Source organism: Delphinapterus leucas, chromosome 3 (assembly GCF_059928025.1).
Source record: "Delphinapterus leucas isolate spDelLeu-1000000601 "Yukka" chromosome 3, BTC_Dleu_Yukka2, whole genome shotgun sequence".
Classification (NCBI taxonomy): Eukaryota; Metazoa; Chordata; class Mammalia; order Artiodactyla; family Monodontidae; genus Delphinapterus; species Delphinapterus leucas.
The window spans coordinates 159,024,362-159,036,789 of NC_143131.1; the positions used below are offsets into that span (position 1 = coordinate 159,024,362).

General features: G+C 35.6%; 1 protein-coding gene across 6 annotated transcripts in view; it reads right to left on the minus strand.

The window, feature by feature from the left end:
* Nucleotides 1-216: 216 nt before the first annotated feature.
* The window catches only part of CNOT6 (CCR4-NOT transcription complex subunit 6), a 66,819-nt gene continuing 54,607 nt past the window's right edge, over nt 217-12,428 (minus strand). For 5 of the 6 annotated variants that reach the window (XM_089909806.1, XM_089909809.1, XM_089909804.1 and 2 more), the window contains 5 exons: nt 12,227-12,381; nt 11,333-11,487; nt 10,183-10,413; nt 6,927-7,129; nt 217-4,774 (listed from right to left, as the gene is read on the minus strand). In XM_089909806.1, the coding sequence (XP_089765932.1) occupies nt 4,562-4,774; nt 6,927-7,129; nt 10,183-10,413; nt 11,333-11,487; nt 12,227-12,381 (957 nt within the window). In that variant the 3' untranslated portion in view covers nt 217-4,561. The remainder of the gene's footprint in view (nt 4,775-6,926; nt 7,130-10,182; nt 10,414-11,332; nt 11,488-12,226; nt 12,382-12,428) is intronic. The other variant, XM_089909805.1, reaches the window with a different exon arrangement.

A 12,428-nucleotide genomic window follows, 5' to 3' on the forward strand; every position in this document is an offset into this window, starting at 1 on the left:
AAGAACAAGACTTCTGTTAGAGAGATAAAATTATATATTAAGGATTAGGTAGAAAATGCCTACTTTAAAAACTGGACATCTCAGCAAACATTCATTTTATCTAATTGTGCTGTGATTTTAAAGGATTTTTTTCCCAGCATCTATATAAAAATTTACATTTATTTGTTAAAGAAGTAGTTTCTAAAAATAGACTCAATGCTCTGAAGAGTTGGGAAGTCAGACAATTTTAAAGTTTATATATACAACAAACTATACATGTAACAATTAAAACATTTAATGAATTAATATAACCCCACCAATACAATGTTTGCTACTGTATTAAAAGCATTTATTCAAAATATGTCAACCTCCTTCCAAAGGATGAAAGACACATGAGCCCATTTCTTATACTATGAGGTATATGGTAACAACAACAAAAATCCTAAATACAAAAGGATCATCAGTTGCCTAAATATAAAATTGAACTTTGGCAAAGATATGAGTGTTATACAGAATACCACAGCCAATAAGGAGATCCTTAATTTTACACCATCTCCCTGTATCATGGCACTGTCCCCGTTCACTCTTCCCTTTCAAAGGGTGAGTTATAACCCTGTCCCAGATGACTCAATTTTAAATAGGTGGTCTGCTGATTAACACATTATTTTCTCAAACCTCAATACTACAGCTATACAAATTACACTTTAAAAATATTTGAAACAGGTAATTGAATTTATTGGTTGACTATGAGTAGGAAAATACATCGGTAAAGAAAAGAGACCCTGTATATAAATATAATACTAGCTAGTTACAATTTGACCAAGAAGGTTCCACTGAAAAGAAGAGTAAAAGCCCTTGTTACCACCAGTCCATAGGTCATATTCAGTTTCCCATTACCCTTATCAAAGAGCTGCCTAGGCAAATGGGACATTCTTTGAGCTTAGTGCAGATAATGTGCTGGGTTTTGTTACATGAATGGTAAACAAAACTTAGTCCAGTGCATTACACAATTTAATGTATTGTAAATAAAGGCTAGATATTCTATTTTAAACACTACTTCAACATACTGGTTACTAAAATTTACGTAACCAAAACGAAGAGCAAAGTGAACATCTCAAAATACTGTTTACAAGTAGGGGAGAAACACTTGCTAAAGGTTTTCTTTGAATTATCTGCAGCATTTGTACCGGGTATGCTTATTGGTTCATTAAAAGAGCAAATTGCTATAACTGCTTTGCTTAGGTTGGCTTTTATACTTATATAGCATGACCCCAAAACCTTAAAAGTCACTATGGAAACTAATTCCATAAGTTTAAATAGTAAAAAATGGAATACTAAAATTGGAATTTATTATTGAAAACCGGAAATCTTTTAAGAGCTTTGAAGTTTTAATTTCAACATTTAGAAGTGCATTCCACCCAATTTAATAATGTCCTTAGGTTTCAAAGTGCTAACTCAAAATAAGTTTTCCTGGCTGTCACCAAATCAAGTAAAAATAAAAGCACATTTCTTGGAGATGTTCCCTGCCTATCTTCTAGGACTATTAAAGTTGCAATCAACAATTTATTTCTACAACTTTAGTTTAAATTATGCCATAAATTAATTTTGATGAACATTGTTTAAATTCTTAAAGCATAAATAATTATCACTAATACAGTAAACTGTACTTCAAGAGATTTACAAGAAACTGAGCGCCTCCAAATTTCTGATCATTAAAAATAGAAAATATACCCCGAATTTTCTGTAAAACATTCATAAAATGGATTTATCCAGTAAGAATACTGAAATTACATTATGGCAACACCACATTAAATATATTTGTTACAAATTTTTGAAGAAAACCTATACTGTGAAAACATACTAGTTTTTATTGCATTTTAGGGAGTACGGATTATTGGAAATTATTCAGGACACAGAAGATACTTAAAACACAAAATCTTGCTTATCAGTCTATTTTGGTGTGACCATTTATTCCCTATAGACTTAAAATATTTTTCTCTCTTTTAAAGGTTACAGTTGTAAATCTACACTCTTGGTTCAATTTATCACTATCTAATAAGGTGGAGAAGCTGTTCAAACTGACCCACAGAAGGTAGTCTGCCACAGAATGCAGTCTGCCTAGAAGAGGCAAGAACAAATATTTTCAAGACGTAACAGGCCATTATATCTTACTATGCTGCCCCCAAATTCAAATATTTTGTAGACAATAACAAACACAGATGAAAACATTTTGTGTAAAGCTCAAACCTTTAGCATCTAACAAGTGCACTCTAGTTCCAGCATCTATGAAAAGAATATATCCTCCATAAACAGAGTAAGTGCTTCTCCCCTTCCCCTTCCATAAAGCTCTCTGGACCTGCTATTATATAATGCAGATCATAAGAAAAGCAGTTTCCTTCATCTCATCAGTCCAACCAGCTCCAGCTTGCCCTTGCTGGAAATTGTCATGATGCACATTACCAACACAGTGTTTAGGATAAATGAGTAAACACACCTTTTATTCACACTTTACAAACAAAACAAAAAACCCAAAAAGAAACCCCATAAAAGTTATGCATTGGTTCTATATCAGTAATACCAGCTTTCCAATGTACTGACTATAAACTGGATGTGTTCGGTGCCAGCACAACTTAAAACAAAAAGCAAAAAATAAAAAACCATCACAACAAAATGTTTAAAAAAAAAAAAAAAAAAAACCTTCAAAGGAAAAACCAGGTCCCAGACAAAGATTCAAGATCAAAACCTTTTGGAGAAATTTTTCTTTTTTTCTAAAGAAAAAGCAAAAAAAAAAAAAAGAATCATTTACTTAAACAGTATGAGATTTTATTTTCTCTTAAAAACAGAATAAGCACATTTAAGTGCTAAACATTTTTCATAAAATTTTAAGTCATTATCCAAAATGACTCACTCTCTGTATAAAAACTGTTACTAACATTCAACAATTTCTTTTCTTAATGCTCACATACATGGTGTCCTTTTGCTCCCCTGCCTGCAGTTGAAACAAAAGCCATTAGACCAAGTTCCCTGTGAATTCATTTGATTTTTTTGAGAGAATGAATGAATGAGAACAGAACATATAGGAGTTAACTTTGCAAAGTTAAAGCTGGCTTTAATCTCTACTAACAGCACTATGGGCAAAATACAAGGTATAATATAACTTTTATCTTGGTTGACATATTAAAATGACTTAGTCACTTTTAAAATGATCTGAAGTATTGTCTTAGGGACCTGTTTTGAAAATACATCTCATTTATTTTATACTGCTTCATAAACGGAAAATTACTTTTTTTTTAAAGGAATGATTTCTAAAAAACATGGAAACTAAGGAATACATAGAAAACAAAAAGAATTCACATGATAGTAGTACTCTGGGTGACGAACAGCACTGTGCAATGACACCAAGAAGCAGTGCTTGGGTCTGGTGAGTAAAGACCCAGGGACCCACCCTATGAACATGTTCCAAAATGTGATATTCAATGCTTCACAATGGAAAAAAAGCCACAGCCCATACAAAAGCATTTTCATAAAACTCTGACAAATGTTAAACAGTATTTAAAAATATAAAAGAGGATGCACAGATTTTCTCTGCATGCACAGGCAGTGCTTGGTGAGAACAAATTCAGGCAGGCACAGTGGAGATAGGACAGGAAGTGTCTCAAAAAGGAGTTAAGCTGTCCCTAAGCAGCTGTAATTTTGTAACTTAAAAAAGCTGAGGATTTAAAAATATCAGAATGTACATATATCAACCATTACATTCAGTCCATAATGCCTACAGATCATTCACTGCTCAGCTTATCTGTCCTGGTAGATAGTTTTTTGTAAAAACCCAGGAATTCATGGGTAAGTTGCCTCTGGTCCAAGAAAATGTCCTAAACTTTAAACAGATTTAGATTTAAAGAGCAATGTTCTCAATTTAAAAACAAAGTAGTACAAAAGGGCTAACAAAACCCTAACAGTGCAAATCATCAGCAGAGAAAGTCTGTTGCAACTTCTTTTACAAGCTGGCCTTTATAACACATGAAACAGGTAAAAAAAACTTAGCCTTAGATTACAATACAATCATTTCCAAATCTGATTTTTTTAGTACAAAATTTCATAAATCAGGTCTTCTGTGGATCATATACAATCATAAAGGCTAAATTTAAATTCTATATTTTACAAACAAGTCTGAAAAAGGAGGGAGTAAAGTATGGAAGAATGATCTCTGGATGTTATTACTGGCCTCAAAAAAGTAGTGCTACAGATTTCTGTGCAAAGAGAATATGCTGTTCAAACATTTTCCTATTTCAAGGCATGAAAATATTATATTGGATAGGAGAAACAGGAAAATTACTTGTAACAAATTAAAGATAGGTGCAAACACACCAGTCCCTGTCTAACAGTATATAAAGCATATCGGGCTCAGAATTTGTCTGTTTGCTAGCACCTGGCTTTCATACTATATCCTTATCAAATAATCAGATTGAAAACTCAAATCATCATTAAGGAAAAAAAATCCCTAGTGGCCATACCTCACTCCCCTATATTCAGATTTTTTACAAGTTTACGAGTGAAACTGAGGTCATCCTCTGAAGGTACTTGACTACCTCCTGCCAGGAAGGTGAATGCCGTTAACTTGGGGCAGGAAAGGCAGTAAGAGCTCCAGTTGTGCAAAAAGTGAGAAGTGGTCAGAGGGGATGAGTGGGTGTGGGCAGCCGCTGATATTGTTCTCAACTAGCCAATGGTGGTCCAGAGGTCCCAGGATGCCTAAAGTGTTCAGCTGAGGTTTAGAATAGAAGATGTAGTCAATTATACCCTGAAAAACAGAAGGCAAAAAGAAAAAAAAGACAAGGCCCCACATAAGATAACACTTGAATACTGAGAACTTTCAAGACATATCCTTAGAGTCAAACAAAGAAACTTATTAGCCTGTAGGAAAAGGTAATACTACATAAACCAAATGTCATCCCCAAATGTGAGAATGAAGAAAGTTTAGGGATGATAATCATTCTTCCTCCTATTTGGATCTTTTCAAAATCTTTAACAAGACCTAAAGAATCCTTCATGATAGGGCCTCTGCTTCTCTTTCCTAACTTAATTTGTGACACTTTTCCTTGCTCGCTACTCCACTGCCATACTAGCCCTTTTTGGGGAGTAGGGAGGTGCGGTGTGAAGTGGGGTACATTCCTTGTAGGCGCCAAGCTCTTTCCTGCCCCAGGGCCTCCACACATGTCTGGAACACTTTCTTCTACTTGTCAACTGGCTAACTCCTTCTCAACCTTCAAGTGCCAAGTTTAATCACTTTCCCAAGGCCTTCCTGAATCCTGCCCTCACCCACTTAATAGCTCCTACCACCTCTGATTCTTTTCCCTTGCTAACGCACTCCCCAAGGTGTACCTATATACTCATTTGTGTGGTTGAGACCTATCTCTCCCACCAGATCATGATTCCATGAGGGCCAGGCTGTCTCTGCTCTCAACAACCTCAATAGTACCCAGGCACAGCATCTGGCACACAGCTAGGTTACTCTTGGTTTGCTCCTTTCCTCCCTATAACTTCAGACTCTCCTTTACATGCTCCTGGCCAAGAACATTTAAGCATGTTCCAGAGTCTTCTTCCTAACTTTCTATCAGGAACAGGAACAAGAGGAAAAAAAAAAATCCCTAATCTCTCCCACCTTTTAGTTATCACCCTCACCTCTTCTTCAATCAACCTGCTTGAAATAAGAATCTAAAAGTTGGTTTTTCCTACCTCATTGCTCAGTTATTCTCCAACTCATCATATTCTAGTTTCTCTGACTAGCTCTCAAGTGAAACAACTCTTATCAATATCTTTCTGAAGCTTAACACACACACCTCTTTCCCTAGAAAGGCTTTCTTTCCTTGCATTTAAGTTCCTATACTGTCCTGGTTTTCCACCTCTCTGGTTACTGTCATTTACATGTTAGTTTTCCCCAGTCTACTCCAGTCTCTCTTCAACTCTACACACTCATCTGTTCCCAGGGTTAAATCATTATCTATAGTATTGTGGATCCTCCAAAGCCAAATAAAAAAAAATTGTCAGTTTTCAACAGTTTCTCAAAGGAGTCTAAACAACCTCCCCTCTAAAATTAAGAACCAGTTAACACAAGTATTTACACTGTTCTAATAGACAATCTAACCTGAATGATTATTTTCTCAGCAGGTTAGAAATGGAAAATTAGGATTTTAAAGAGCGTAAATGCAAAAGGTGGCTAAAAAGGACAGTTGAACACAAGTCCTAAACAACCACAGATAATAAAAATGAGAATTACTAAGGAAAAGGCTCCATATTGTAATCCATTAATTGTGTAACAGGCATATAAATAATATATATATTAGAAATTTTAAAATGGCTAATAATAAAAGACATTTTGGTTCTCAAGTAGTACAGTTTCAGTTAAACTGAAATAGAGATGGAACACCTCATCTCAATTGACAGCAAATTAAATATGATGGCCCTGCATATCCAGCTGTTAGTAATGAGCCTATAAAAAAAAAAAATTGCCCCAAAAAGGTGACAGTTAACTCAGGATTTACTATCATTATTTCATCTGATTTCTTACCTTGGAAATGATTCTAATAGGTATCTATAAAGTACGGATGGGACTCTAATCACATGGAATTCTACATTAAAAGTAATAAAAGAGGGCTTCCCTGGTGGCGCAGTGGTTGAGAGTCCGCCTGCTGATGTAGGGGACACGGGTTCGTGCCCCGGTCCGGTAAGATCCCACCTGCCGCGGAGCGGCTAGGCCCGTGAGCCATGGCCGCTGAGCCTGCGCATCCGGAGCCTGTGCTCCGCAATGGGAGAGGCCAGTAATAAAAGAATGCTGCTGTCAACTAGTTCGAGATGGCTTAATTCCATTCTGAGCATTAACATTTAAAGCCATCATAAAGTTATGACACTTTAAAGAAATGCAGGCTTTAAAAGTTTATTATCTCAAAACTCACCTTAAAATCAAACGTGTAATTTGTGTAAGGCATCAGGCCACTCTCATAGGCACTCTTTAACTTGAAACCATGAGTGATCCTTCCATTGGTTGTCCCATTTTTCCCATTACAGCTGAAGTTTGTAAGACTTTCATTATATCTCAGTTCCTTAAAGTCTTTATGATTTGTTTCTACTCCACCAGTGCTCAAATATTCCACAACACCTATAATGAAAATAAATGTACTTTCTGCACTGTCAAGTATAATACACAGTGTACAACACATAACTAAAAACATAATTCAGTAGTAAAGTTTTAAATCACACATATTCCCACTTTCTAAAATGTTTCACTGTTTTTCACATTTGCCAAAACTTGTATAAACCCATTTTTACATGGTTTTAATCATAGTATACTGAATATTCTATACTGTATCACATGAACTTATGTTCGTATGTCTTCTCAATTATTTTTTTTAATGATTGCATAATACAACTGGGCTGATGTATAGTATTTGTTAAGCTAGTTCCTTATTTTTTTAAATTCATGTTATTTCTACCTTAAAAAAAAAAAGAATACTATAATCAACATCTTAGTATGTAGGTTTCTGCTATGCTTAGTATAAAATACCAAGATTAGGATTCATTGTGCCTAAATATACATTGGGTTGGCCAAAAAGTTCTTTCAGTGTTTTCCGTAAGATGGCTCCAGTAGCACTTAAGTTCATTCAAAACAATTTTGTTAGATTGTGACAGCAGTCATATCAGCGTGCATTTAAAAAGAAACTTCTCAAAATTGGTGAATTTTTGTGTAGCCATTTTAATACTGAAGATGGAAGAAAAAAAGCAACGTTTTCAGCATATTATGCCTTATTATTTAAACAAAGTTAAAAATGCAACTGAAATGCAAAAAAATTTGTGCAGTGTATGGAGAAGGTGCCGTGACTGACTGAACGTGTCAAAAGTAGTTTGCAAAGTTTCGTGCTGCAGATTTCTCAATGTTTAATGCTCCACAGTCGGGTAGATCAGTTGAAGTTGATAGCGATCAAATAGAGACATTAATTAAGAACAATCAACGCTGTACCACGCGGGAGATAGCCAACATACTCAAAATATCCAAATCAAGCGTTGAAAATCATCTGCACCAGCTTGGTTATGTTAATTGCTTTGATTTTTGGGTTCCACATAAGTGAAAAAAACCTTCTTGACCAACTTCCGCATGCGATTCTCTACCGAAATATAATGAAAATGTTCCGTTTTTAAAACAAATTGTGATGGCTGATGAAAAGTGGATACTGTACAACCATGTGGAATGGAAAAGATTCGTGGGGCAAGTAAAATGAACTATCACCAACCACACCAAAGGCCGGTCTTCATTCAAAGAAGATGATATTGTATATATGGTGGGATTGGAAGGGAGTCCTCTATTACAAGCTCCTTCCGGAAAACCAAAAGATTAAATTCCAACAAGTACTGCTCTCAATTAGACCAACTGAAAGCAGCACTCGACAAAAAGCGTCTGGAATTAGTCAACAGAAAACGCATAATCTTCCATCAGGATAATGCAAGGCCGCATGTTTCTTTGATGACCAGGCAAAAACTGTTACAGCTTGGCTGGGAAGTTCTGATTCATCAGCCGTATTCAATAGGCATTGCACCTTCGGATTTCCATTGATTTCAGTCTTTACAAAATTCTCTTAATGGAAAAAATTTCAATTCCCTGGAAGACTGTAAAAGGCACCTGGAACAGTTCTTTGCTCAAAAAGATAAAAAGTTTTGGGAAGATGGAATTATGAAGTTGCCTGAAAAATGGCAGAACGTAGTAGAACAAAACGGTGAATACGCTGTTCAATAAAGTTCTTGGTGAAAATGAAAAATGTATACACACACACACACACACACACACACACACAGCCAACTCTGAAAGAGTTACAGAGCAACTTCAGCATTCCTGGACAGTATTTTTCCAATATGCGAAGCATACGATGGGTTCTGCAAATATTTAACTTTCATTTAATTAGTTAACAAGACTGGACATTTTCCCATGTGTTTGCTATTAAAATACTGTATTTTGCAACATGGAAATAGGTTCTAAGATCTGCATTATTTGACAAGAGTCTCTCTTGGCCCCTCAGATACTTTGTAGCTAAAAAGAGGATGCAAAGCATGTAGAGAAATTGCCGGTAATCCCCAGATGGCTTTGAAAGAAGAATTATGGATCTTAGACACCTTTATTTCCCCTGAAAACGAATTTTTTTTTTTTTTTTTTTTTGCGATACACGGCCCTCTCACTGTTGTGGCCTCTTCCGTTGCGGAGAACAGGCTCCGGACGCGCAGGCTCAGCGGCCATGGCTCACGGGCCCAGCCGCTCCGTGGCATGTGGGATCTTCCCGGACTGGGGCACGAACCTGTGTCCCCTGCATCAGCAGGAGGACTCTCAACTGCGCCACCAGGGAAGCCCTGAAAACGAATTTTAACATACTTTCTAATTTATTATCTATTCTCTCATCTATTGTGATAGCAGTGATGTGCTACTGAATTTAACCACTCCGAGCGTGTGAATGTGTGTATGTGTGAATGTGCGCATTCTTGCATGCATGTAAGTCCAAGGAAAAGTATTCTTGTGTATGTGAGAAAGTATAAACAAGGAGCTAAAAGACAAAAAGAAATACTTAGTTTGATATTACAAGGACTATGGTTTTTACTCATTGTACTATGGAAAAGTATTTAAGAATAAGGCTTTCTGTATTCTTCTACTTTGTGATTAAAAATCAAGATTCTTGATCTTTTTTTGTTAAAATCACTTGCCTGATCTGTGTAAATAAAAAAATCTCAATTTCCACCTGAGGTATATTTTTCTAATCAAACCCACCAAAACTGGAGATCCTTTAATATACAGTCAAATTTAAACTGGATTTTATTACCACATGCTGGAATCCCAAAGAGTCTTAATAATCTTTTCAGAGTGTGTATTACATATAACCTGGGGATAATGAAATACAATTATATGTTCTTTAATAAGTTACTTCAAGTTATCACCTACGTGTTTACTGAAGATGATTAACATCCTTCCTCCTGAGGTTTTTCATAATACCATTTCATTTTCAAAATGGTTCCCCTACTCCACATTTTTTTTAACCTGATTCATAGTTGCCACTATAAATTGAATTTTCATTTTGACTAAATTTGGAATTATAAGAAACAACACATTACAAAAACATTTTAAGTCAGTAAGCATTCTATATAAAATAGCATTGTTTTGTTTTGTTTTGTTTTTACCAGAGTCCGGCAAAGAATTAAGATCTGCACACAACACCAGTGGAATAGTTCCAAATTCTCCCAATGCACTGGACTGGAGGCTTCTCGAGGCTTTATCAATGATGTTCTTCACTTCTGAGAGGAACATCATTGTTTGAACCAACTTCACATCAGAGTATTCAGGGTCCCAGTGCATATGAGCATTAGCCACGAGAATAAGTTGTTTTTCTGTTCCAAGATGTGGCTTTCCAGCTATATTAGATAAAAAGAAAAGAAACAAACAAAACCTGTCCATAACCCCATATATGCTCACAGGGTCTGAAAGCAAGTAATATCTCAGAATCTTGGGAATAATAAAGAAGTCTAAAATTTAGTTAACAATCTCCCACCTGATGACTGAATCTACCCTACAACAAACCTGAGAAATAGACATCTAACCTCTCGGTTGAGTACTTCCAGCATAGGGTATTCACTACTTGGACAGAGACAGCCCATTCTATTTGGGACAGCTTGATTTTTAAATAGCTCCATCTCCTTAAAACTTCTGGTCTTCTAGATGTCCTAAATTGAGCACCATAAAATTAAATTGACACGCTTTTTGTTAAGATATGTTTAAGATAGTCATTAAGTTCCATCTTTCATCTTTCTATCCCTCAGATTAAATATCCCCATTTCCAACTGTTCCTCAAGTGACAGAAGTTTCAGTTCTTAGCATGAAGGTCACTCTAAACATACATTTAATTTGAAATAAGTGGTCCATTTCTCCAAAACTCAAGACCTTTAAAATAATGACTAAAAAGGTCAGGAAGAGAAGTCAGCATACAGAATATCCCTGTTGCCAAGAAATTATATAAGTGTATGGAGTTCTCTCTGAGCAGTCATTTTAACTAATATTTACACTTTAGCATTTTATGTGAAAAATTCTTGAGGAGAAAAGAAAGCTGTTTTTTTCCTTTGGCTTTATGCCTTTTAAGATTTGAAATAGTTTTCTGGGCAATGTTTCCTCATCTTGAGCTTTGCGGTAGAGATAAATGGATATAAGGTTTTAGAATCTAAGATTTAAATTCTGAGTTTCTTCAGGTGTTAGACAAGACTATTAATATGTAACAAATGTTCTGTTTTCTATTAAATTTTGGAGGTCAATTTCATAGGAAGTGGAAAAGTCACTCACATGACATTTCAATCAATTCCTTTCGAAGTTCTAGCAGTACAGCAACTCCAATGTTATCTTTTGTCATGACTCTGTTCAGCATAGCTTCAGACCCTTCTGAATTTGCCATTGCTAGCTGATTAAATTCAACAGTGTGTTTCTGAACCAAAGTAAATCTAAAACAAAAACAAACACACACACACAAATATAAAATTGAGAATACCAAGACATTAGCTTTGTGGAAAATGCAATTTTCCCCAACTTCCTTAACAGATACGATGGCATGTAAATTACATTATGGAAAATCCTCCACACTTAACACCAAGCTTCCCATGTCCATTTAAGTTGTTCTCAGTCTGTTACGGATACAAATAACATTTTGATAAACTTTTACAACTTAAGAAAATGTAGTCATCTTCTGTTTAGGTTTCACATTGGAAAATTCCATCTTATAATTTTAAAATAATTCTCTTCCTAAGTACACGCTTAAGAATCTCTCCACCATCCCAGAGGGAATGCAATTACAAGGTGTTTCAAGTAACAATTGGAGTTAAACCCTAGCAAACACCTGAAGAAACAGCAGCACTTTCAACATGCCCTCCAAAACACTATTTCTGATGAATCAAAACAAAACCCTCTAAGTCAACAGTACTGTTTTCTTGAGTAATAATGTAACGCCTCATTCTCTTATTTGCCAACTAATTTCCATTCCCTTGGCCCCCATCCTGCAAACAGAGAAAGTTTTCTTTTTAAGAAATAAGATGACTGGGAATTCCCTGGCAGTCCAGTAGTTAGGACTCTGCACTTCCACTGCAGGAGGCAAGGTTCGATGCCTGGTCTGGAAACTAAGATCCTGCATGCCATGTGGCTCAGCAAAAAAAAGAAGAAAAGAAAGAAAGAAAGAAGATGACTTACTTTTCTGTCTTAAAGAATATTGCACAGCCATCAACATGTTTTCTTTCTTGTTCTGACATTGTCCTAGCTCTAGATTTAGGACTAAAGAATCCATTATAGCCACGTTCTTTCAGTTCTACCAGAAAAAAACTGTAATACTGTTCTGTTTCAACCTCCTGAAAAATTGTAAATAGCAGAGTTATTTCATAAGACAAAAATCAGT